Source organism: Gorilla gorilla, chromosome 13, assembly GCF_029281585.2.
Source record: "Gorilla gorilla gorilla isolate KB3781 chromosome 13, NHGRI_mGorGor1-v2.1_pri, whole genome shotgun sequence".
NCBI lineage: Eukaryota > Metazoa > Chordata > Mammalia > Primates > Hominidae > Gorilla > Gorilla gorilla.
In genome coordinates this window covers 91892542-91919654 of record NC_073237.2, presented here as the reverse complement: position 1 = coordinate 91919654, position 27113 = coordinate 91892542, and the positions used below count along the sequence as shown (strand labels likewise).

Sequence of the window (27113 nt, the reverse complement as noted above, 5' to 3'; positions counted from 1 at the left end):
CTGTAATCCCAGCACTTTGGGATGCCAAGGCGGGCAGATCACCTGAAGTCAGGAGTTCGAGACCAGCCTGGCTTACTGGTGAAACCAGATCTCTACTAAAAATACAAAAATTAGCTGGGCTTGCTGGTGGGTGCCTGTAATTCCAGCTACTCAGGAAACTGAGGCAGGAGAACCGCTTGAACCTGGGAGATGGAGGTTGCGGTGAGCCTAGATTGTGCCATTGCATTCCAGCCTGGGCGACAAGAGCGAGACTCCATCTCCAAAAATAATAAATAAATAACAAAGTGCCTTTATTGGCTTCTTCACTCTTAGAAATGTTTCTAGGAAATATTCGTCAGCTGGAGGGAAAAAAAAGTCTAAATTTTCTCCTGACCGACTGCACGTAAATGTATGCAGTGATTCCAGGAACATCTGTTCATTTATTCTGCATTGACACATGCAAAGCCAAGTAGAGAATCAGGATAATTATCCACCCAATTCAAGCAAAAACGTTTTTACTGGAGTACCAAATCATTATGGCCCCCAACATTTTTTGGCTTGGATTATCCAAATGATTGTCTTAATTTCCCACTTAATTAGGCTTGTTTAAACACAGATGTAAGTGCCTTTTTTGGTCTGAAGTCAATACACTTGTATGTAAAGACTCAGCAGCCAGTTTCCCTGAGAGTTTGCAGGAAATGGTCAACAACTTGAGGTTGGTGGAGGATGGTTCCATACAGCTTCTGGCGTTGACTTGTGTTTACCAGAACTTTGTGTCTACATGTACACCCAGTTTGACTTTCCTTTTGGAGGAAGGTAAAGAGAACATGCCATGATTATTATTTATTAACACCCTCCTGAGACGAACGTGAATTTGTTCCAAGTTTTATTTTTCACATTTAGTTTAGAAAGCAATGGTTTTCGGGATAATGAGTTAAAAGAGAGACAGTGGAGAGAGTCCCTGTTTTCATTTTCCCCCCATTGACCAAAGACATGTAAATAACTTGCCACAAATGACAAAGAGATCTGCTGTGCCCTGCCAGTCTCTGAGCAGAGAAGGGTTATTGTTGAGTGTATTTCAGTGTCTTTGGCCATTGCTCTGGAGGCTCAATGTGGCATGTTAGGCAGGGATTGGGAAGGGGGTAAAGGGGGATTGTCTCGAGGCAGTGCAAAGGGTTAACCTTTTTATAGAGCATTGTAGATCATCTCTATACGTTTCTTCCTTTATAGATGTAAATCAGCTGGACTTGAGTTTTTTTTTTTTTAAGGTGCATTTGAATCATGTTTTGATTGCTATGTGAACAGCATACACCTAGACCAAGTGAGATCCATTGGTGCTAAGCAATCAGGGTCCCAGGCAGCCCTGGGACTCCATGACTGACTCTTACAGGGTCCGCTAGAGCACTCAACACAGAATGACCAGACACTGGAGCCCTTTGCTGCCTACACGTTTTTCAGGCCTGTTGAGTGGTTGATGTGGTCTTTGAACATTTTCTACAAGGAAACAATTATCCTTGAGTCAGCTTTCCTTGCTAACATTTTTGTGTGGCTTTTAAATGGTGGGAGCCTCATTGGTTTTTAATGGAATTCCCATTAAAACTATGTCATCTCATTGGTCTTTATCGACATTACAATAGTTTGTCTTTGATTTTTTTTACTCCTAAAACTATATAATGGTTAATTTCAAAACTATCCCACATGTCACATCTTAAAACATACATGCAAATAAGGCGGAGTCAGATAAAAACCATGCCTTGAATCATGTGCAAATGTGTTCATTTTTATTTCACACTGGATTATGCAAACAAAATTTTGATTAACATTTTACTTCTAGGGTCCCATAGCTGAAGGAAAATGGGCAATTGGGGTTATTCCTTTGGCCTAGAACTTTACATTAGAAAATAATTATTGACACAAAATATTCATAAGGGGAGAACTTCTAGCTAAGATATTAAGGTTTGCTGTAAAATAAGTAAAAAGTCACAATTTTCTAGAGTGTGCATGCATTGGAATATGAAGCACTGGCTAAAGGGCAGTGGAAACCCAACCTTATCCCTTGTTTTGTATCCAGGGTCGTACCTTGTACATGTGCTTAGGCCAGCCCCTTGTTACTTGAGCTTTTTGGTGATTAGTCAGAAAATACTGTAGTAATGGGGAAAGAACTTAACTGTTCCAGAAAGTCGATGACTGTTTCGTATTCATCTTTGAACCCCCAGTAGAGTGAATGGCACCTAAGGGACCAGCAGTGTGGATTCTGAGTTGAATCGAGTTTCCAGCAAGGCTGACCTCCCCAAATAGGATCTTTCTTCCTTTGTTTCACCCTCGGGTGTCCCAGAAGTCTTTGTGTGTGAATATCGTAAAACCGCCCCCAGATTTTGGGGACCCTGTTTGCCACCAGATGTTGTTGATGCTGGAGTTGAACCTGCTTGTCTTACAAGCCTTTGACACATCCTTGGGTACCACGGTGTGTCCCGGCACTGTAGGCCAGTGAGTGGCTCCAGCTGCCTCTGGTGTCTTGCTGCCTGGGTTTGAGCTCCATCCAACACTCACCTGCTGGGTGGCCTCCTCCAGTCTCCCCTTTCCAAGACTCAGTTCCTCCATCTGTGAAGCCGGAGTGATTAACTCTAACGGGGCTGTCCCTTGGTTGCCGTGGGATGCCCAGCGCCACCCCACACTCACCAAGTGTGAGCCTCTCTTCAGGATTAGATGGTTAAGGGAGAGGGTCTTAAAGCCCAGGACACGTCATGACATGAAAATTGTTACGGCGAGGAAAACAGACGAGGCCTCCCTTTTTGAGGGGAAAGGAGGAGCAGTAATTTTTCTTCTGCTTATTGTTTTTCAAAAACAGAAAGAAAGGGCTTTCAGTAATAAAATAACATCTGCTCAGTACCCTGTGTGTGCATGCCTCCCTATGAAAACCCGTCTGTCTGAGAGGTGCACGACCCACCCGGTGGTCTCCTGTCCCGTCTCCCCTCCACGCTCACCCTGACACAGACTCCTTTCACCACCGAGCCCACTGTCATCCCCAAATTGTTCCTCTAGCCAGTAGTGTCAGAAGGAGGGTTTCGCTTCTTAGAGAGACAGAAGGGGGCCTGTGCTCCCCCTCCCTCCCCCCACTTCAGACCCCAAGAGCTTAACCATTCTGAGCACTAACGCAACCAGATTTTTTTTGAAGCCTTTGAAATCATCCAAGGCATGTCCCGAAATGAAATAAACCCTTCTCCCTTCTTACTAGCCGTGTCCAACCCATACATACACAGCTTGTTCAAAAGCTGTGGTTTCCTGAGCTGCTGGGGCTTGGGAGCTCTACTTGGGAGGTGGCTGGGAGGGGCAAGGGTGGGTGGGGGGAGGGGGGTGTCCCGGAGAGCGTGCGCACCAGCCAGCGCTCAGACCCTAAGGCCGGGTCACCGGGGCCCTGTTTTCTCTTCCAACACGCTTATCTCTTTACAGCTGCAGCCAAACCGTCAGGTCTGTAATGATGGTTTTGATTACTGAGGCCAAGCGCAGCTGTGTGTGGTGTGCTGGCGGGCTCGCCCATCCCCCAGGCCCAGAAAGCTCTTTCCTCCCCCTCCCCGGCTTGTGGTTTGTCATCTGTTCTCACAGAGCCTCCTTGTATTGGCCTGTGGCTTCCTGTTCTCAATCGGATCCAAATTTACCCTGTGAGGTATTTCCCTGCGTGCACACGAGCGCCTTCCCTTCCTTCTCCTCCACCCCCTCTCCTGAGGAAGGGTGGCAGAGAGGAAGAGAGCAGTCGAGAGTGAATAGGTGTTGGCTGTGATCTTTACACAACCTGGCAGCGGATCCCACAGCTTGTGTTAGCTCCACAAGTCGAACAGATGGAACAAATTGACAGAATCGTGTTCGCTCACCCTGGGCTCCAGAAGCAGCTGAGCTGCTGTTTGAAGTTGGGGGAGTTTGAATGTGCTTTTTCCCCTCTGCTTGGAATTTCTGGTTGTATTGAAGAACCCATGACTTAGCACCCCGAGTGGCACGAAACGGTTAATGACCCTGGTGCGTGTCTTTCCGTCGCACTCTTGCCTTCTTTTGTAATTGTCATGGGGCGAAAGGAAGAGAGTGGTTTTTCTTAAGATAAAATATGAGTATTTGTTTCATAGAAACAAATAATCTCCTTCCCCCTTTTGAGCAGTGGCTGGCAGCAGCTGCAGTTCATTCATGAAAGATCCAGTGCTTTCAGTCAAAGTGGATGTCGGACACAGAGGGTGTGTTTCTGATGGATGTCTAAGAGCCCCCTGCCCTGCTCACTCTCCTCAGCCCACCCCGCTAGGACCAGGGTCCTTCTGGCTGCGAGTTATAATGTGTTACAATCATTTGCCATTTCTAGGACTTCAGGATGCATTTGACAGTGACTGGGAAACCGGGAAAATCATGCCAAACAATTACAAGAATGGATCAGACGATGGAGTCCTTGCCTACAAACTCCTGGTGCAAACCGGCAGCCGCGATAAGCCCATCGACATCAGCCAGGTACTCCAGCTGCTGGGCACTGAGGGCGCTTCCAGGGCCGCGGGGCCACTGCCCTGGTGGAGGCTGCTTGACAGCGTGTGACCCCACCCTGTGCTCTCTGGAGACCTAAGGCACTGGGAGCTGGTAGAAAGAATATTGGGTGACTCTAATTCACCTCCTCCCACCAGCTAATTGTGTGACCTCAGGCCAGCCAGTGCACCTCACTTTCCTCATCTGTCAAATGGGGCAGGCGTGTTCCTACCGCCAGAACAATTGTCAGAATAAAGTGCAGCCGAGAGTGCAGGCTCTTTCCAATGTTAGAAATGCAGCAGCGTGTTATTCTGTCAGTTCTAGGACTCGGTACCTTGTTGGTCTTGATGGTATTCAAGCTTGGAAAGATGGATTTCTTGGGTAGCAGTCATTTGGATGAGCAGAATTTGGGGTAGGTGGGTGAGTTAGGAGATTGGAGAGGTGACAGAAGGATGGGAAGATTTGTTACATTTGAGATCTTTGGGTGGCCCTGGCCCCAGGAGTAGACAGATCGCTCTGTGATGAGTGAAGCAAACAGAAATGTACACCCTTGGAATCAGAGTGGCTGCGCCATTCTGCTCACTCCTGCAGTAATAACCGTTTCTGTTTGGGAATCATATTCTCCACCTGTGTTTGCATCTTCTTGCTGCCATTTGGATTCCAGCATACCCCTTTTGGCTCCACAGGTGTGTTCAGGAGTGTGTTTTGGACTCCTCCAATTGCACGGGGCCCGGGCTACCTCAGCTTCCTCGGAGCCTCTTCCCTTGGCTCTTTGTAGCTTGCTTGCTTCACCTTCAGGCAGAAAACCGTCATGCTAATGATCTTCTCAGCAGCTATGTTTATTGTCTCCCCTTTTTTGCTGGCATTCAAGGTGACAGATTTACAAAGTACATTGTTCAGAGTTGTTATGGAGTGTGAAACTCCGAGCTCACAGCAGCAGGCAGCAGACCATCACGTTTCCCAAGGATGCAGGCAGAGGAGTCTGCCTCAGAGACACCAGGGAAGTGCCCAGGCAGCAGGGCTGGGCGAGGGACCAGGGATACTGTGGGACAAATGGGATTGGGCCAGACCCCCAGATACCATTTCCTCCTCCCGGGAGGGAGAAAGGCGTGCCGCATGCATGGAGGCCACGGGCTGCGCTGTTTGATTCCAGGGATGTGTTGAGGACATACAGTTGTTACATATCCTGTGGATTAATTGAATCCAGATCCCCAAAATCCAGTTCTCTCACTCTCTCCCTGCTCCTTCTTCCTTCACTCCTTCTCTAGGAGCTGCTGTCACTGGTGTTTTTCATTTTGTTTAAAAAAGACCCAAAGCAAGGAATGAGGCCTGAATCTAAAATAAACAGGAAACAGAATTTTTCTATGTGTATAAAATGTACATACACATACTGAGTCCCACAGAGCTCCCCACCTCAGCAAAGCCCACAAGCCCTCCTGCCGAGGGAGCACATTTGGCCACGCAGAGGACGCAGCGTGCGGAGTACTACGACCTCCGGGAATAAGATCACCTGGCGAGGCTTGAGGGTGTGCACTCGTCCCTTGCACTTTCTGGTGCTGGGCATTTTTTGAATCCACAGGTCATAGGAGGCTTGTGTTAGCAAAATTTATACAGATGTTGTTTTATTTTTATAGCTCTCCTCCATTTACTGGGTGGCATTTCCTTCAGTGTTAACAACAGAGGTTAACTGCACACAGACGTGCATGGGGATTCTTGCCAGGTTTCTCCCCCTTCCCCTCCTATAAATATGTTTCTCCAGATTGTTCATTCTCTGCCTTGGCTGCAGACGGTCTTTTAGCATTCAGATTTAATTGGTTCAGCCAATTCCTGGGCCATCTGCAGAACTGTGTTTGTTATAAACACGCCAGTGATTGCATCCTCCGATAAGTGCACATTGAAAGAAATCAAAGGTGTTCTGATGGGATTTTCGACACTTTCAACAGTAGGCATTCTATTCTTTGTTGTAATGCTGTGCGAAGCTCAGCTTCTGTGCTCTCAAGGCAGAAGTGTGTTTACCCCCAACCCCATTCTCAAAGGCCTCTGTTCTTCCCGTTTTTGTAGTTGACTAAACAGCGTCTGGTGGATGCAGATGGCATCATTAATCCCAGCGCTTTCTACATCTACCTGACGGCTTGGGTCAGCAACGACCCCGTCGCGTATGCTGCCTCCCAGGCCAACATCCGGCCACACCGACCAGAATGGGTCCACGACAAAGCCGACTACATGCCTGAAACAAGGCTGAGAAGTAAGTAGCGTTTTATCGGGGGGTCTGGGAACTTACAGAGGTGCCTTCCCTGGTTCTCCAAACTCAGCAACAGCCTTCGTCCGTTGATGCTACCCAGGGTTCAGAAGTGTAAACAGAACAATCTATTTCTTCTTGTTTAAAACTCTGGGAGACGAGGATGTGTAATGGGATACAACCCCCGCACTCTATCACATTGGGAAATAAGTGTCTCGTCTCCGTTCGTAGCTTTAATGCTAAGACGTTCATTAGGCGTTGCTCTCGCGTGCCAGCTGTTCCCTGTGAACACCGGGGACGCCTCCAGGTCGAGTGTTATTTTACTATTGCAGAGTTTTATCGCTGGGGATTATATGTTTATCTTAACTTTGTCAACTCTGGTGTTGAAGGGATTTTTGGCACACTGGGTCATTCCTATAAGCCACCAAGCACCTGCACTGTGTCAAAGCTGTTTAAACCGGAGCAGAAAAGTCTGTATACAACAGTGTCCTCTTCCTTTCACCTCTCAGCCCAGAGTTTGAAAGGTGGTTCTGTGTGGATTTTATTTGCATTTCTGGTGGAGATATTAGTAGCGTATGCTTTGGATACTGGGCCAAGGGAGGATGTGAGAAAGAAGACGGTCCCCTTGCAAACATGGCTGGAGACTCAGCGAGTAGTGCTTCCCCGGATCCAGTGCTGCCCAGAGCCCTGTGGCAGGCAGCCAAGGCTTGTCTTAATGAAAATTTATAGTTGAGATTATAATAGGGCAAATCATGTTTAGCAAGTCAACTGAATGACCCCAGAGGGTCTGGAACACACAACGGCAGTAACTAAATGCTTGTTGTGTAAGGATTTCTTCCCCTGTTGCTGAAGACTTAGCATTGCATTAGAAAAGAAGCATACAAGGTTGAAGTTTGTTCAGGCACTAAAAGGATAAGTTAAGCATTTTTCTCAGGAAAGCATGACTCTAGAGTTCTTTTGCTCTTGCAAGTGATTGAATAAAACTGTGTGAACTTGGTATTTTCATATGTGTCAAGGGAACAAAAAATGTTCCCAAAATGTAAGCCTGGAGTTTTTAGACCCCTCACAAAGAATGACTGCTGGAAGATTAAAATCAAATGTTAAAAAATACACACATCACAGAGTTAAACATTTTTAAACCAAATGGGAAGATCGTAAAGGCCTGGAGGCTATGATCAGCATTGTTTGTCCTTTGTATCATGTAGAAGAGCAGTCAGTAAGCTTTCATGCAAAGTTCTTCTCTCTTTCCATTGAAACTGTGATGCTCCTCTCCCCTGGGCTGCTCCTAACCTGTGCCCTTCTCTGTCCAGTCCCGGCAGCAGAGCCCATCGAGTATGCCCAGTTCCCTTTCTACCTCAACGGCTTGCGGGACACCTCAGACTTTGTGGAGGCAATTGAAAAAGTAAGGACCATCTGCAGCAACTATACGAGCCTGGGGCTGTCCAGTTACCCCAACGGCTACCCCTTCCTCTTCTGGGAGCAGTACATCGGCCTCCGCCACTGGCTGCTGCTGTTCATCAGCGTGGTGTTGGCCTGCACATTCCTCGTGTGCGCTGTCTTCCTTCTGAACCCCTGGACGGCCGGGATCATTGTGAGTGTATTATAAGGGGCTTTGTGGAAGTCAAATTCCTTTCAGCATAGCTCTTTCTGCAGCCAGGAAGTTTTGTTTATGTCTGGGCCTCTGGAGGAGGGTATAGCTTGCATCACCCGTAATATATTTATTCTACTCGAGGTGGTGAGGTCCATGGTTAAGGTAGAACCTCTAATGGCCTTATTCTTAGGTCCTCTCTCCTGTAGCTTGAAGATTTTTGTGGAAAGATAGGGGACTTTTTAAAGCGCACTTTCCATCACAGCTTTGAACATTTATTAAATCAAAACACTCAAAGCCTAGCTCATTTTTTCTTTAATTGAAAAGTGTCATTTTGTGACCTCATCCAGGCCTAATAACGACATAGCAGGTTCTTCTGCATTTAACATGAAGGGACAGTCAGAGCAGTTAGGAGAGTCATATATGGAGAAAATGATTTTGTGTGTTTTAAGTCCTGGGGGAAAATGATAAACTAATATTACGAACCTGTTTTTTGGCATCTCTTCTCCAAAATACTCTCAGATTTGATGTAAGTTTCATGTAAAGTCTAATAAAACCGTGGCAGTGTTTAAATTCTGTGAACTATGGTATAGCCTTTAAAATGCCAAAATTATAAAAACAGAGGCCAGATTTTGTGTCTGCACCGTGAGTCTGTGCAGCAGGTACATTAAAAGGTAAATGTTTAGTCTGTGAGAGTTTTCATGGCACTTAGCAATTGATGTTGTCCATCTTTCATCATTCCTTCCCCTCCCTCCACCTCTGCCCACCACCCACCCCCGGAAAAGAAAGATCATTTTTCTCCTTCTCTTCCATCTGGTAACTTGTTTATTTGTATCTTCTCTGCTTTGGACCAAGAAACTCCAAATCTAACTCACAGATTTTATTTCCATTTCCCCACAAATTTTTACAAGGAAGATGAAAGGCAAGAAGCTTTTCCTTGGATTTTAACAGTTGGCTCAGTCCACCCCAGCTGTCCCCAGCTCTTCAAAGTGCGGGGGTCCTGTAACCTGACAGCGTCAGCTGATGACGACCTCCCCGCTTACCTGGCCCCCACATCATCTTTGCTTAGCCTGCAGGTTCACTCACAAAAGCAAAACTACTTTGACCTGCAAATCGTTTATTCACCCCGTCCTATCAGCTTTCTTTAGAATGGAGAGTGAGGCAACCAAAAACTTAATGATGGGTTCACGGATGGTCTCTGGCAGCTGAGACCCAAGCAGGAGGAGAGATGGGTCTTGTAAACTGTGTGAAATTTGCAGCTAAGTGATGCGGCCATGCTTGTGCAATTCCTTGTGGATTACTCTGGTGGAGTTGTTCTGTACGTTTTTTGCTTTCTGGAGAAGGTACATTGGAAAATAATTTGCGTTAGAACACTCTACTTTGCCTTCTACAGCTTTACACATCAGCTGTCCCACAGTCTCCCTTCCCAGCGGGAAGGTGAATTAGGCAGTAAAGGCAGTGTCCAGAGTTAAAGCAAGTCAGTCCATTCGTTGTTTTGATCTGAACCGAGGACACCTTAGCCCTCTGGCGACCTCCCTTGTGGGCAGCCCCGGAGGGTGACCTGCCCGCCCACTGACCACTGTGTGCCCTGCTCCAGGTGATGGTCCTGGCGCTGATGACGGTCGAGCTGTTCGGCATGATGGGCCTCATCGGAATCAAGCTCAGTGCCGTGCCCGTGGTCATCCTGATCGCTTCTGTTGGCATAGGAGTGGAGTTCACGGTTCACGTTGCTTTGGTATGGAAGACGTTTGAAGCAAAAACTTTGTGAAAAAACAACCCATTTCCTCTGGCTCTGTTTGTCTCCAAGTGGGAACCTTGGCATTCTCCCTGTGCGTGGCAGTGAAAAGGCCTCAGGGCACAGGGGCCCCCTAGGAGAGCCTGCAAGATTTCTGGATTCCTGTCCCTCAAGGGAGGCTAAGGAGAGGGGTGTGGAAGGTACATGGCAGCGGGCCCTGTCAGCCGTAGGCAGTGCAGGGTTGGTGTGTTGGAGTGGGCCTGGAAGGGCCGTGCTCACCTGACTTTGACTGTCATTATACCCCCACGATTCCTGACGTTGTGACGTTTGTTCATAAGGCGGATTATGTGGTGAGTGTGTGGGTGGGCATACACAGAGTTTTAAAAACAACAGGAACAGTGGGGATAAAATGAGACCACACTCACAGGCTTGGGGATGGCATCACTGAGGGTGAGGTGAGCTGGCAGCCAAGGAAGTACCCTTGGGCTTAGGAGTGGAGTCTCCGTTGTTCAGCCCCGGGGAACTGGCTCTTCTACCTAAGCCCACCCAGCTCCTCAGACCTCCCAGCCTCTACATTCATGATAGCAGAAAGTAAGAGAACCAGTGTTGCTTTCAACAGACATTTTTTTCCCTCTCTTTTTCTCTATCTTGCCCTGTGAATGCTTTGTTGGAGGTAATTAAACTTCAGAAGGAATCTAGTCCAAGAGATAAATCTGTTGTATACATTTATCAAAGAATTATCCAAAACGTCACAACTGTGTAAATTATGTTCTGTCTGCAGATTAGAGCCTAAGAACTTGGGGTTATCAGTAGGCATTCAATAAGTAAATGTGTTCACCTGTTAAATATCGACGTGCGAAATACCCTAGCTAGGAAGCCAGCACTGGGCTTGACCAAATCACTTCCGCCGTTGCTTTTGCAATCTCCAGCACAGGTTTCCTTTGGGCTCAGCACATGGCACATGCATGTCTCCACGTAGGCTGCAGCCTTGTGCCTTATGCAGTCTTTCCAGGGCTACTGTGATACAATTGAGAGATTGTAAACTTTCATGTTTTGGAAGGAATGCTTTGTTGAAGTTATCCCATTTTTTTACAGTGTATCATAAAAAGCCAATAATATAGCAACAGTATTCTCTAAATTTTGAGCCTGCTCAAATTATTTTCTTCCTTTGAGCTGGGAGGAGGGACTATTTTTTAAAAAAGAAGAGTGCCAGCCTAGAGTTTAGAAAACCCATAATTCCAATACAGTTCTTGAAAAGGGAGATAAATTTGCATATGAGTTAAGAATCCACAAGTTATTTTATTCTGATGCAAATGGAAACCACCTTTTTTGGAAGCTAGCAGGGCAAATGGGTATCCCAGAGCAGATTTTTACCATGGAAATGCTAACTACAGTCTCTAAACTCTAGGACTTCTAGTCCAAGTCATTTTCAGTATTCTGATCCTCTATGTGAAATTGCATTTAGAGTTGGCAGTTATTGCTCTTTCAAGGTTTGTAAAATGGTAGAATAAGGCTGTGAAGAAGAGTCTTCTTTCATGAATGTCTTTAGGAAATCAGTGGGTTCCCGTTCATTTGCTGTCTCAGTAACATAGAAACAGCGTGTGACAGGGTAGTCACAACTTGGCCCTTATGGCCTCATGGCCCAAATATGATGCAAGCCAGCATGGCTGAAAAACCCCCTTGGTGCCTTGCCCCAAGAGCAGAAGGCAGCTATATTGACCCTAATGTCTTTACCAACTCTGAAAGAGTAGAACCTGTTTGAGAGAAAAGTATGAAAACTCTTAGCACACCTTTGTATATTTGTATTTTTTCATCTGTTAAGGAGAACGACCGTCTCAGTCCTTCCGCAGGTAGGTGAGGGATAGAAACGCATCCTGCCGAAGACACCCAGCCCTCTCCTCTCGGCATAACCCAGAGCAACCTGAACTTCAGAGAGAGAACTTGTGCCAGGTTCAACACTCCCTGCAGGGGTCACACATTCAGGCCAACAGTCTGATCTTCCAGAATTTACTCTGCAAAGTTCCCATTTAGTATCAACAGCATTTCTGGCCTAGGAGAGCTTTAGGACTGCAGGAGAGACAGGGATGTGTCCACACAATGTTCCAAAGGGCTTGATTCAAATGTACGGTCCTGTATATTTCCTGCAATACACTCATAGTGCTTAGATGTACTACAAACATAGCCTGAAACAGTGACAGAAGGTCTCACCTGTGCATAATCGTGAGGAAGTGTGTGTAGCACCCAATTGCTTGGGACACTGAGCTAAGCTCTTAGCCATCCAATGCATTAGCCATAATCCTGTGCTGTGGGAATTGGAGGTCTCACGTGTGAGTGGTGTGAGATCATTTAAGGAGGGGGGGAAACTTCGGGGTGAGTATCAGTGAAAAGAAGGGGACATTTCTGTCCATTTTTATATAGTTTTGGTTTTACTGTGTTCCAAGATTTACGTCAACACCGAATATGACCCAGTGTCATGAAGAGGTCATCTTAGTTTAAGTCTAGGTGCAGCTAGTTGAGCTACTCTGATTACACATTCTAGCAACTAAAACAATAAGATGTGAGCAGTTCTGAGAGCTTGTAACATTTAGGACAGAGCTGAGCATTTACCAGGTGAAGTCCAGCAACCTGATCTTGTGAACATCCTCATTGCACAGGCCTTTCTGACGGCCATCGGCGACAAGAACCGCAGGGCTGTGCTTGCCCTGGAGCACATGTTTGCACCCGTCCTGGACGGCGCTGTGTCCACTCTGCTGGGAGTGCTGATGCTTGCGGGATCTGAGTTCGACTTCATTGTCAGGTAAGCAGGCGTGTGCAAGGAGACATGTTTTAGAAATCATTGTGATTGGGCCGGGTGCAGTGGCTCACGCCTGTAATCCCAGCACTTTGGGAGGCCGAGGCGGGTGGATCACAAGGTCAAGGAGTTCAAGACCAGCCTGGCCAAGATGGTGAAACCCCATCTCTACTCAAAATACAAAAATTAGCCAGGCGTGGTGGTGGGTGCCTGTAATCCCAGCTACTTTGGAGGCTGAGGCAGAGAATTGCTCGAACCCGGGAGGCGGAGGTTGCAGTGAGCTGAGATTGCGCCACTACACTCCAGCCTGGGTGACAGAGCGAGATTCTGTCTCAAAAAAAAAAAAAAAAAAAAAAAAAAAATTGTTATTAGCTCAGGTGATCTTCGTTGCTTATTTCCTTCTGTATCTGGTAGATTGCAGCACCTCGTCATCGTGACTCTGCTTTCTTTTGAGCTTGTTAACGTAGAGATACTCGGAGGTATAAAGACAAGCTCTCTTCTAGAGCTGTCTTGGGGAATATCTTGAAAACAGAAGATAAAGGATTTGGGGCTGGCAGCGAAGACAACTCTGCAGCTTGAAGCCAAAGGATCACCCAATAGGTGGCCCATTATTGTTGTCTCGGGTTAGAAACACTGCAGAAAGAGATGCCAGATTTGACCTACGCTCCCTCTCCTTCAAACTGTAGAAAGGAAAACTTAAAAATACCTAAAATTGTCACTTGACTTTATTCTTTTAAGAAGTGAAAATGACGTGCTCAGATTTCATATTCGAGTTCCCACAATTAGGAAGCATTTAGCATTGGACTTTGGTGTCAACTCTTGGGAATCTAAGCCTAGTTTGGATCTCAAGGCAAGTCGTTTCCAGTTGATTTAATTAAGAATATGACTTTGTGAAATATAAAAAAACAGTGAGTTTTCCTTTTGAAAAGAATTTGAGAACTGCAGAGGAGGAAACCACTTGCTTCTTTGAGCAGCCTCCATGGCTTTGTGAGGGACCTGCTCTTGGATGGAACTCTGCTACTTTATGGAGCTCTAAGGCCAGAATCACGAATAAGTAAAAGATAGTCCAGGATTAGAACCATGACAGGGCAGAACCAGATGTGAGAAATGATTGGTTTGTTTGGCACGCTTCAGTACTGAGAGGTTGTTTGTGTGTGTGTGTGTGTGTGTCAGAGAGAGAGATGGGCTTCTTATCTTCAAGTAAAAAGAAGAGGGTTTCAACTAGAAGTTTTAGCCAAAGTTTTATTACGGGAAAGAGATGAGTCCATTGGTTGGCCTATGGCATAGCCCACTGGGCAATTTGGCATCATGGAGGCCGCCTTCTTAGAATGAGTGCCAAGCTTGCTTGTTGTAGTTTTTGCATAGAGTGAATGGTGAAGTGGAATCGCTGTAGACCAGCGCTTCTCACACCGATGTGCTGAGGAATCATCTGAGGCTGTAAGTGCAGGGCCGATTTCGGGGGGCGGGAGGTGGGATGAGGGCTGGGTCTGCATCTCCAGCTACCTCCCTGCAATGTCCATGGAGCTAGACTTCTCAGCACAAACTACTGCTAAGCCAACAAGCCAGTTCCTAAATTCCTGTTTGCCAATACCAAATAGAGAGTTGCCCAACTGAGTTAAATGTTTTGGTCTGTGTTTTATTTTAGTTCTTAGTTTGATTTTAGCTTTTCCTTTGTTCTTAGTATACACTTTTTCAGGCACTAACGTTATCGCTATGATATAAAAGCTCAATGTCAAGTAGAGTTTCTTTTGCATATTTACTTTCTCGTTTAACACAAATATAACAAGCACCCCATAAGTGCCATTTGCACAACAGCAAATAATGGGGACCCCCATATCCCTCTGTGTAGCCTAAGGTCTTTTAGGGGAGAGACAGGTTCACAGGCAAAACCAGGGGAAATGCAAGGTGTGCTGGGGTCTCGTGAGTTACAGGAGGTTCTCGCTCAGCCTTGTGGGGGATGCTGAATGAGGAAACTTAGCCTGAATTAGAGCCCCCAGCTGGAAACCTGGCAGCTGGAATCCCAGCGCTCTCCTCTCACCCGGGGTTGTTCCCGCCCAGAAATATCAGGGTTCCTCTTTCAAGCACTTATTAAAAGGGCTTCCCATTTTCTAGAACGGGATGGATTAACCTGATAAAGGCCTCACCAAGGTCAAATAAATGAGCAGACACTGTATATGCTAAGCCGTCAGAAATCTAATTGGCCTGTTTATGCTTCAGCTAGATGGATGGGATGCAAATGTCTTAATGTGGCTGCTGATACATGCCCCAGCCGAAAGTTCCAGCAGTTTACATTAGACCAAGACATTGGCTGCTTGGTTTTTACTAATGTAGTTCAGAAGTTTGTAGTGTTTACAATAGCTGTGAGGTATTTGTATTTTTATAGGGATTCTCTCTCCTTTCATCTGATGTCAAAACATATATAGACATGGCAGCACTGGTTGCCTGTTCCATTTTATGAACCAGAGGACCATTAACAGATAGATATCTTGCCCCCCCTCTTCCCAGAACATCCTGAGCCTCTCCCCTACCCCAGCCCACTTCCATCAGAGTTGCCCTAGAAATCATTAGTTCCAGAAACGCATCCCTGCATGGAGTCTGTGCCCTCCAGCCATGCAGAGTGTCTGCCAGAGGCTGTCCCTGGCTGACAGGTTTACCTTGGTATTCATGAAGGATTCCAGACCTTAGCCCTCAATGGTGGGAAAGCAGAACTACTTCTGCACTCTCCTCCTCTGCCATGGTGCTGCGGCCTTTATGTTTGAATTGGCTGACGCAAAACAAGAGTATTCAGAGATGCTAAATTGTTCAACAAAAGATTGGCCCGCAGAGCAGCCCCGCCATTGTGGAGTGCCCTCACCCAGCACAATGCCCCAGCTCCCACAGAATGGGCAGCATTTTCTTTGCAGAAAGCTGGTTCCTGTGTTCTAAAAAGGTTGCAATTGGAGCTATTTGGTAAAACTGGAACTCACAGAATTCTAGGCAGAAAGTTGTGATTAATGAAAGGCCAGGGAAAGCCTTACCTGATATGCTAGAGACTTAATTAGAGATTCTGCCGTAAGATGCAGAAGCATTTCACAGTGGATTAGCAGCCTGCAGAAGTGGGCTGCTTTTCCTCCTGGGCTAAATTGTTTAAATTCTACACCCTTCACTTCATTTGTTTGCTTCTGCTGGGTTTTCACGAGCGGGGCCCCTCGGCATTGTGTTTGTGCTTTCAGTCTGCCCAGCCATTCAGGTCGCATTCCATATTTTTGTGTTTGTGTAACACATTCATAAATAACATTACATGCCATCAGAGTTCAGCAAATTAACAAACTAATTTTTTTTTTCTTCCCTTCATGAACTAACACTTTGGGTTGTGGAATGTAGTCCTCAAAGTCATAAGGTAAAGAAACAAAAAGCAAAAACTCACCTTGTGTTGAATGTGAACTGCGGTTGGATAACAGCCTTTTCAGTGGGGTGGGTTTTGTTCATTTCTGGTGTTGCCATGCTGCTGTGTCGGGCACACGGAGGGTGGCGCGATCCACCCTGTCACAGCGCGTGTTCCCGTTTCCTCTTGATCTCCCAGGTATTTCTTTGCTGTGCTGGCGATCCTCACCATCCTCGGCGTTCTCAATGGGCTGGTTTTGCTTCCCGTGCTTTTGTCTTTCTTTGGACCATATCCTGAGGTCAGTAGTGACACGGGGATGTCCCATGTGTAGGCCGGCTGAATGCTGTGTTTCCTGTGCCGCTCTTCATTTCGATACTTAGGTGCCTCCCCACTTGCTGGTGGTTCTTCAGTAAACATCTCAGAGTCATGTCTGTTTTTCCTCTTCGGTGTACCGGCTTTGAAGGCTAGAGGGCGGGTTCGGTTTGGTTCCTCTAAATCAACTGATTGGCAGCCTGGGTCTTACAGATCTTTATACAGTAAATGAAGACTTTCCCCTTGAGATGCATAATTGGACTTCACAAGAGTAAAAAGTACACATCCTGCCTTTCCAGTGTGGAGCAGAGGACAGTTCTTCTGCTCCAGCTGCGGGACCTGAAGGTCCTCCAGGTGGTAGAGAAGGGGAGGTTAATACGGCACAGTGCGCAGGGCCCCAGGGCAGGGGACAGAGGCCCCTGAAAAATACCGTGCTTTGAGCTTTGAGTGTGGCCAGCAGGTAAATGGACGAGAACACTTTTAACATGGAATCCCCTTAAATAGGTGTCTCCAGCCAACGGCTTGAACCGCCTGCCCACACCCTCCCCTGAGCCACCCCCCAGCGTGGTCCGCTTCGCCATGCCGCCCGGCCACATGCACAGCGGGTCTGATTCCTCCGACTCGGAGTATAGTTCCCAGACGACAGTGTCAGGCCTCAGCGAGGAGCTTCGGCACTACGAGGCCCAGCAGGGCGCGGGAGGCCCTGCCCACCAAGTGATCGTGGAAGCCACAGAAAACCCCGTCTTCGCCCACTCCACTGTAAGTGACCCTGCAGAACAGGGGGAGGGGTCTTCCCACCGTGGTAGTGGGCCTGGAGGTCCAGTGGGCGCTCCTGTCTGCTCTGAGCAGCACATCATACAGGCAGATGGGATGCAGAGATAAGGTACAGACTAGGTCAAATCATAGGAAATAAGCAGTATTTAACCCTTTCTCAACTATAAAAATGCCATCTTCCTGTGGTTTGATCTCATAAAGGATAAAAAGGGCAGGGGCCAGTAATGTCACTGCACAAAGCAGTAGCATCTATCTTGTTCAGGGTGAGGACAGTTTGGGCTTCAAAGGCCAGAGATAAAGCATTCCTGCCTTTTTTTTTTTTTTTTTCCTCTTAAGGTGCATGTCATTTGAGAGTGATATTTTCTAAAACTAGTAGTATTTTTATTGCCAACAGAGGTAAGGTTTTTTCCTTCTCTCATTTCTGTTAGGTTTCATTGCCCTTGATACAACATTCATTATTATTGTCTAAATACTTTACCATAGCTTTTGTGGCTCCAAGCTCATGTTCCAGGTGGCAGGAAAGAGCAGAGAGTCCAAGAACCACCCTTGAGTTCTTAGCCTTCAGTGATTCAGGAGGTCACCAGGAGCCTGGGAGCCCCTCCTCGGAGGCTCCAAGGACCTGGGTCCTTTCCTCCACCCTGTGCTCCCTGGGATGGGCTCAGCCCTGAAAACTCAAGGAAGGTTCTGGGCTGATGTTGCTCCACTGAGGGCCCCCTGCTGTCCCTCCAGGAAATGGGTATTCCAGTCCCAGGCCAGAGCAGCCCTTCCGTGAAAGAGAGAAAGGCCAACCAAATAACCTGAATTGTCCTCCTCCTACCCCCCGCGACGACGCCTGCTGAGCTGCAGTGTGAATCTGGTTTTGTTCAGCAGGAGCCTAAAAATAGGTACAAGCTGAACGACTTTGAAGTTGGTCACGGTCCTTTTGATTGATGTGGCCACTGTGTTGCTCTGTGCTTTGTATAGAGACGCAGAGACCAGATTCTTAACAATCAGATGGAACAGGCTGCCCGCCACAGCCCTCCGCGGTGACGAAAATGCCCTCTCTGCTTTCCAGGATGGAAGCCACCGGCCACACGTGGCTGTGGAGCACTTGAAATGTGGCCGGGGCTACCGAGGAGCTGGATTTTGGATTTTAGTTCATTAAAACTTAAGCAGCCACATGTCTGGAGCGGCTACTGTGTTTGACAGAGTAGGCAGAGACAGTCCTGCCAGCGTCCTGCACTCAGGCCAGCCAGGGCCGCACACTTAGCAACTTTGGGAGAGGAGCAGCTCAGAGCCTGCAGAACCTAACAGGGTCGGGGGCAGGTTGTGGGGGGCAGCAGCTTGGATGCTCTGACCACAGCCCACATTTATGGGCAGCAGCAGTACGTGTCCAGCCAGCTGTGTCAGAGACAGCCTGGAAACAGGATTTTCAAACAACACGCTCCTCCGCCAGGTCCTGGAGGTTATTAGAAGGACGGGCTTTTCTTTTAGGGGTGGAAGGCCCCCATTGGCTCCCCAGGGTTGACTGAGTCTTTGGTGAAACCCAAGGAGGGAAGTGTGGGAGCTGCGGGGACCATGCCCAGCCTGGGATAGCACCCTCCCCGCCCTTCTAACCCACCCTCACCCTCTGCAGGTGGTCCATCCCGAATCCAGGCATCACCCACCCTTGAACCCGAGACAGCAGCCCCACCTGGACTCAGGGTCCCTGCCTCCCGGACGGCAAGGCCAGCAGCCCCGCAGGGACCCCCCCAGAGAAGGCTTGTGGCCACCCCCCTACAGACCGCGCAGAGACGCTTTTGAAATTTCTACTGAAGGGCATTCTGGCCCTAGCAATAGGGACCGCTGGGGCCCCCGTGGGGCCCGTTCTCACAACCCTCGGAACCCAGCGTCCACTGCCATGGGCAGCTCCGTGCCCGGCTACTGCCAGCCCATCACCACTGTGACGGCTTCTGCCTCCGTGACTGTCGCCGTGCACCCGCCGCCTGTCCCTGGGCCTGGGCGGAACCCCCGAGGGGGGCTCTGCCCGGGCTACCCTGAGACTGACCACGGCCTGTTCGAGGACCCCCACGTGCCTTTCCACGTCCGGTGTGAGAGGAGGGATTCGAAGGTGGAAGTCATTGAGCTGCAGGACGTGGAGTGCGAGGAGAGGCCCCGGGGAAGCAGCTCCAACTGAGGTGAGTGCCACTGACAAGGGCAGCCAAGGGACCTAGAGCCAGGCAAAGAGGAGGACAAGGTTCTCCTGGGGTTCTCGGCATCCCCGAGGGGCTGTGGCGCTCGGGCACATCCCACGCTGGACCCCAGTGACCTTTTATCCCCAGAGCAAGGCTGATGTGTCCAAGCTTTGTCATCCTTGGGGAACCAGTCCAGCTCCGCACTGCTCTCTTCCCCCACTGCTAACCTGCGGAGGGTCGGTGCAGCGCCACAAGGACACAGACAGCACCACCTTTTACCAATATTTGCCAGTCTTTATGGAGGTGCATGCCACAGCGGATTGGTCACATGGGAGCGCATCCGTGTAACCAGCCCCCAGATGAAGGGAGAGGTCACAAGCAGCCCCCAGGGACACCTCAGGCCCACACCCCACTCTCGTGATTTCTAATACCAAGGTTACTGCTGCCTGCTTTTGTACTTTATAAATATGGACTTGCACACCTCTTACTCTGTTCAACTTCCTTTTTTGCTTCCTTTTAAAGGGTGATTAAAATCTGAAGCAAAGAGGCCAAAGATTGGAAACCCCGCACCCCCACCTCTTTCCAGAACTGCTTGAAGAGAACTGCTTGGAGTTATGGAAAAGATGCCCTGTGCCAGGACAGCAGTTCATTGTTACTGTAACCAATTGTATTATTTTGTTAAATATTTCTATAAATATTTAAGAGGTGTACACATGTGTAATATAGGAAGGAAGGATGTAAAGTGGTATGATCTGGGGCTTCTCCACTCCTGCCCCAGAGTGTGGAGGCCACAGTGGGGCCTCTCCGTATTCGTGCATTGGGCTCCGTGCCACAACCAAGCTTCATTAGTCTTAAATTTCAGCATATGTTGCTGCTGCTTAAATATTGTATAATTTACTTGTATAATTCTATGCAAATATTGCTTATGTAATAGGATTATTTTGTAAAGGTTTCTGTTTAAAATATTTTAAATTTGCATATCACAACCCTGTGGTAGTATGAAATGTTACTGTTAACTTTCAAACACGCTATGCGTGATAATTTTTTTGTTTAATGAGCAGATATGAAGAAAGCACGTTAATCCTGGTGGCTTCTCTAGGTGTCGTTGTGTGCGGTCCTCTTGTTTGGCTGTGCGTGTGAACACGTGTGTGAGTTCACCATGTACTGTACTGTGATTTTTTTTTTTTTTTGTCTTGTTTTGTTTCTCTACACTGTCTGTAACCTGTAGTAGGCTCTGACCTAGTCAGGCTGGAAGCATCAGGATATCTTTTCTTACTTTGTGCTGGTGAGGGCTGGCCCTAAACATCCACCTAATCCTTTCAAATCAGCCCGGCAAAAGCTAGACTCTCCTCGTGTCTACGGCGTCTCTTACGATCATTGGCTGCCATCCAGGACCCCAATTTGTGCTTCAGGGGAATAATCTCCTTCTCCCGGATCATCGTGATGGATGCTGGAACCTCAGGGTATGGAGCTCACATCAGTTCATCATCGTGGGTGTTAGAGAATTGGGTGACATGCCTAGTGCTGAGCCTTGGCTGGGCCATGAGAGTCTGTATACTCTCAAAAGCATGCAGCATGGTGCCCCTCTTGTGACCAACACACACACGACCCCTCCCCCAACACCCTCAAATTCAAGAGTGGATGTGGCCCTGTCACAGGTAGAAAAACCTATTTGGTTAATTCTTTCTTGGCCCACAGTCTCCCAGAAATGATGTTTTGAGTCCCTATAGTTGAAACTCCCTCTCTTAAATGAAGCAGCTGGTTGAGGCTTTCTAGATCTGTTTGCATCTTCTTTAAAACTAAGTGGTGAGCATGCATTGTGGTGGTGTAGAGGCAGGCATTATGTAGGATAAGAGCTCCGGGGGGATTCTTCCTGCACCAGTGTTTAGGGTACGTGCTTCCTAAGTAAATCCAAACGTTGTCTCCATCCTCCCCGTCATTAGTGCTCTTTCAATGTGACGTGGGAAAGCAGGAGGATGGACACACCCCACTGAAAGATGTAGGCAGGGGCAGGTCTCTCAACCAGGCATATTTTTAAAAGTTGCTTCTGTACTGGTTCTCTTCTTTTGCTCTGAGGTGTGGGCTCCCTCACCTCGTAACCAGAGACCAGCACATGTCAGGGAAGCACCCAGTGTCGGCTCCCCATCCAAATCCACACCAGCGCCTTGTTACAGACAAGAAGTCAGAGGAAAGGGTGGGGTCCCTGCAGGGCTGAAGCCTAAGCTACTGTGAGGCGCTCATGAGTGGCAGCTCCTGTTACTCCCTTTTAAATTACCTGGGAAATCTTAACAGAAAGGTAATGGGCCCCCAGAAATACCCACAGCATAGTGACCTCAGACCCTGATACTCACCACAAAACTTTTAAGATGCTGATTGGGAGCCGCTTGTGGCTGCTGTGTGTGTGTGTGTGTGTGTGTGTGTGTGTGTGTGTGTGTGTGTGTGTGTGTCAGCATAGTGACCTCAGACCCTGATACTCACCACAAAACTTTTAAGATGCTGATTGGGAGCCGCTTGTGGCTGCTGTGTGTGTGTGTGTGTGTGTGTGTGTCAGCATAGTGACCTCAGACCCTGATACTCACCACAAAACTTTTAAGATGCTGATTGGGAGCCGCTTGTGGCTGCTGGGTGGGTGTGTGTGTGTGTGTGTGTGTGCGCGCGCTGGGGACCCTGGCCACCCCCCTGCTGCTGTCTTGGTGCCTGTCACCCACATGGTCTGCCATCCTAACACCCAGCTCTGCTCAGAAAACGTCCTGCGTGGAGGAGGGATGATGCAAAATTCTGAAGTCGACTTCCCTCTGGCTCCTGGCGTGCCCTCGCTCCCTTCCTGAGCCCAGCTCGTGTTGCGCCGGAGGCTGCGCGGCCCCTGATTTCTGCATGGTGTAGAACTTTCTCCAATAGTTACATTGGCAAAGGGGGAACTGGGGTGGGGGGGGTGGGGGGGCTGGCAGGGAATTAGAATTTCTCTCTCTCTTTTAATAGTTTTATTTTGTCTGTCCTGTTTGTTCATTTGGATGTTTTAATTTTAAAAAAAAAAAACTTTGCTGATATTTATAATTTTGTATCATAAGAATGTTTTCCTCTACAGTATTTGTCATGCCAGTTTATAACAAAAAAAAAATGCAGGGATTTTATTTCTATTGGAAACATTACAGCTATGTTTTACTTTTGGACAGAATTTTTATTTGTATAGAGTGCTTACTAATGTTAAATAGTTCAGAGTATATAACATTTACATTAAGGACTCATGGTAGGTTTTAGGGTAAGGAGCTTAAAGGAAATATTCAAACTGGGTCTCATTGCCAATTTTGGTGGAAATGAGTTTGTGTCATTTCAGTTACAAAGATAAAAGTATGCCATATAATTTATTTATATGAAGATTTATTTTTGTAGTGTACATAGTAGTCATCAAGTCTTTTGACAGAAGTATATTTTTAAAGAATTTATATGTGATGAAACCATAATGTCTGGAACTTTGCTGAGACGTGAGTGGGCACAGTTTTCATTGTAAATTACAGCAAGGAAAGAAAATGTTTAACAGTGTTAAGAGAGTCAGAGCAGAGTGGATATTCATGCGATTATGAAGTGTTTATTAGTTACCATTGGCGACCTAGCATGCTTCTCATTTCAAACCTTGGAAGGTGAAAATGTACAAACTCTCTAAATAATTAATGTTCAAACACTGATAGAAATTCTAACATGAATAAAAAAATAATATAACTTGTTGGTTATATCTTTTGTTTGTAGAATGCTTTTTTCTTGAAAATACTTGGGAGAGGTGGTTAGTGTTGGAGCCATCAGAAACTGTTGTTTCATCTTGCTGACCTTGTGACACTCTTCTTTTTTGCTCTATCTGATGGAGAGAGTTTTAGGTTTTCCTCCTTTTTGTTTTGTATAAATAGTGGGTATAAGCACAGCTCTGTTACATGGATGTATTACAAAGTGGGGGCTGAGCTTTTAGTGTGATCATCACCCAAATAGTGTACATTGTACCCATTAATTAATTTCTTATCACCTGACCCTATTTTTGTTTTCTCATACCAAGAAACTTCCTAAGTTAACCATCAAAATTAGTCCTTCTGTCATCTCTCTTAGCATACTTATTTCCCTTATGTGATGCCTAATAATGAGGGAACATAAATAAAGCCAAATTCAAAGATGATTATCATCAGTGAAGGTGTCATACTTCTAAACAGTGTCAAAGATAATATGGAATTGATTGAACCTGATACAGAACAGTTTTTGAGTGTTTCCTGGTAAGCAATGATTTCATCATAGGCATGGAGAAAAATATGGCCAGGAATATCATGTCCATGTTACAGCTGTGTAAGCAAGGAGTGGTGGGGCTGAACTCAAGGCCCACACTGCCGTGCACATGGGCAAGTTGCAGAGGGGTCAGTGAGCCACAGCCGGCTGGCCATGTCCTGTTGCACAGGTTCATGAGGAGAGAGTTGTGCCTGTTGCCGCACATGTTGATGGCTGTTTTTCTGCTGCAACGGCAGAGTTCAGTAGCTGCAACACAGACTATGGTCTGCAGAGACTATGATATTTACTATCTGACTGTAAGACACCTGCCAGTCCATCTCTAGACAAGGTAACATAGTCCAGTGCTAGTCAAGTGTGGTCCATGAATCAGCCTGCCTTGGAAGCTTGCTAGAAAAACCTAATCCAACACCACCTAAATCAGAATCTTGGAGTGAGGTCCAGGATTCTGCTTTAACGATCTGTCCTGGTGGTTGTGATGCACCAGCGGAGGCGATCCCAAAATTCCAGCTGAGTGTGGCCAGGTTCTAACATTTGGCTTCGGCTCCTGGGCCACTGCGGGCCGGATCTGGAAACAGCACAGAGATACCGGCTCCACTGTGTGGTCCTTTCACAAAACACATGCTCCTCTGTAGGTGAGCCCAGGCCAGGAGATTGACTGTTATGTCTGGGAGTCCAGAGTGAGGAACTCCCTTCTTAGTGCTCACCCCACAGTGAGGGAGGACCTGGAAGGAGAGTGTGGGCCCCTTTCCTAGAGGGGAGGGGGAGCCACGCCAGGCCCTTCCACGGAGAGGGCTCCGTGTCACCCACTTGACTGGCTTGGGCAAGTCTCTTAAAACCCCAGAGCCTGTGTGTCCTCATCTGTAAATTAAAGAGATAAATATCCCTTGAAAACTTCTGAAGGGTGGCAGCAGTGATGCTGGTGACGAGGTCTGGACCTCAGGGGCTGGCCGGAGTCATCTGAGTGAGAATTGGACAGCCCTGTCCTGAGGACCCCACTCCAAACCCCAGTTCAATCACCAGCTCTGCCTCAGGGTTCCCATCTTGAAGATGACAAAGGCTCCCCATAGAAACGATGGGCGCTGCTATGGGAATAGTTCATGTTTACTGAGCACCGCTTGGGAGGCATTTGAGGTAGCACAGTAAATTCTGACCAAGGAATAAGATGTTCAGGTAATACACTGTCCTCCTTAATACTACACATAACAGCTAATGTGGCTCATTTAAGCCACAGAGAATATGTTCTCCCTGAATCTGAGTATGGGAAATAGTAATTGCATTAATTGGAATTCAGATTGGGACATGCTTTCCCCAAGACATGTTTAATACCACCAAAATGACCATTTGCTACCATCCAATTTTATATTCCTTATAAATGACACATAGCTAACTAGCTAACTTAGTTTTTAACCATGTTGGCCTAGGGAGAAGTTTTTAATCAGATTTGTGTCCCCAAATCCACCATATTTATTCAGGACTTAGGTCAACACAGAGCTCCATTTTTTTTTTTTTTTTTTTTGGCACAACAGATGTATGTAATAGCTTTGTGAAAGCTGTGTCCTGCTACGTTTCGGCAGCAGCACGTTGATGTAAAGGCAGGTGTTTCATTTTTGGTAACTGGTAACTGACCTCCCAAAAGGAGAAGTGGAGATGGTCTATTAATCATCCCAGATGAGTATTTGCCAAGTTTTAATTACTTTTAATGAAGGCTGCGCATAATGAGAACATGCCTTGAACATGAATCTGTTTCATCCTTTGCACTGTCGTGACGGAGGGCATGTCAGGTACCATTTTCTGCAAGGGTTCCCTGCCAGGAAATTCCAACGACTGCCACCATAAGGATCTGGAAGGGATATTCTGGCGTGTCAGGAACTCGGTGGGCCTCAGGAAGGGTGAACTATAGAGATGACCCAAATCAAACTTGGTGTACATGGGAAGCACATACAGAAAGCGTGCACTTTCTACACCATGAGGTGGCATGTGTATCATAGATTCCTGCCCGCTCTCAGGGAGGTCCCTTTTCAGGGGGGCAAAAGGAACAGGGCCCTTCAGGTGAGAGGCTGTAGAGAGAACCAATTTTGTCAAGACAGTGTTTGCCCTGAGAATGAGTCGTCCCTCTGCAAGCAGTGCCACCCTGCAGAGACAGCCACAGCCACATCCACAGTGCTAGCACCATCATGCAAGCACGTCTCACAGGTGACCCTGGAACAGCATGGGTTTGCAGTACATGGGTCTACTTATACCTGCATTTTCTTCCCCCTCTGCCAATCCTGAGACAGCAAGACCAACTCCTCTGCCTTCCCTCCTCCCCCTCCCTGTTTTTCTTCCTTCTCTCACTTTCCTCCCCCTCCTCTTCTCCCTCCTCCCTTCTCCCTCCTTCCCCTCCCCCTCCTCCACCTACTCAACATGGAGACAACGAGGATGAAGACCTTTGTGATGCTCCACTTCCACCTAATGAATAGTAAATATGTTTTATCGCCTCCTTATGAGTTTCTTCATAACATTTTCTTTTATCTAGTTTACTCTACTTTAAGAATAAGTATGTAATACGTGTAATATACAAAGCGTGTGTTAGTCACTGTGTTATGGGTAAAGCTTCAGGTCAGCAGTAGGCTACCCGTCTTTGAGTAGCGTTGGTCTTTGAGTCAGAAGTTATACATGAATTTTCAACTGCTAGGGGATCAGCACCTCTAATTCCCATGTTATTCAAGGGTCCACAGTGCATCCCACTTTCCTGGAGAGTGTTGTCTTAATTTTTCTGCTTCCCATCCACAGGGCTTGAGGCTGAAGATATAGGAATGTGATGTAAGCTACCAACAAGGCAAATAATAAAGTCAAAGAAGAAAGCAAGCACACGAAATACCTAAGTCAACACACCATCTCTCAGGATAAACACTCTCTTGACAAAATTATCTCTCTACAACCTCTCACCAGAAGGGCCCTGTTCCTTTTGCCCCCGCAAAAGGGAATTCCCACAGAGTAGGCAGAAACCAGTGATAATAACACCACCTCGAGATGCAGAAAGGACAACAGCTTGTATTGTTACGGAGAGGGGGATGGTAGATAATAACCTGTTATACTCTTATAAGGAAAAAATCCTGTAGTGGGAGAGGGATTGATGAGCAAGTTCTAACTGGTGAGTTATTATGTAATAATGAGGAGTGCAGCATGAAGCCCAAGTCAAGATGCCAAAGAACCCTCTTGGTAATTACAGACCTCCGTCAGCAGCAGTGTTCGGTGGACTTGTGTTGAGAGCCTATTTTGCAGTAAGAGGAGAGGAGAAGCAAGACAAAGCAGGAATGGAGACCACCAGTCGGCTCTCTGCTGCGGTTTAAGAGTGAGAGCAGAACTATCCATCGGTGAGGACTGGGTCAGACATCCAGAAAGTGAGGCCAATACTGGGGAAAAGACCAACCTACCACCA

General features: G+C 47.1%; 1 protein-coding gene across 2 annotated transcripts in view; it reads left to right on the top strand.

The window, feature by feature from the left end:
- Positions 1 to 23159, top strand: part of PTCH1 (patched 1) — a 65016-nt gene extending 41857 nt beyond the window's left edge. The window contains exons 16-24 of one of the 2 annotated variants that reach the window (XM_019034089.4): positions 4322 to 4464; positions 6535 to 6718; positions 8023 to 8303; positions 9898 to 10035; positions 12690 to 12832; positions 16389 to 16488; positions 17007 to 17261; positions 18892 to 19432; positions 19952 to 23159. In XM_019034089.4, coding sequence (XP_018889634.2) covers positions 4322 to 4464; positions 6535 to 6718; positions 8023 to 8303; positions 9898 to 10035; positions 12690 to 12832; positions 16389 to 16488; positions 17007 to 17261; positions 18892 to 19431 — 1784 coding nt within the window. In that variant the 3' untranslated portion in view covers position 19432; positions 19952 to 23159. Of the gene's footprint in view, positions 1 to 4321; positions 4465 to 6534; positions 6719 to 8022; positions 8304 to 9897; positions 10036 to 12689; positions 12833 to 16189; positions 16206 to 16388; positions 16489 to 17006; positions 17262 to 18891; positions 19433 to 19951 lie in introns of those variants that run through there. The other variant, XM_055349985.2, reaches the window with a different exon arrangement.
- The last annotated feature ends 3954 nt before the right edge of the window (positions 23160 to 27113 follow it).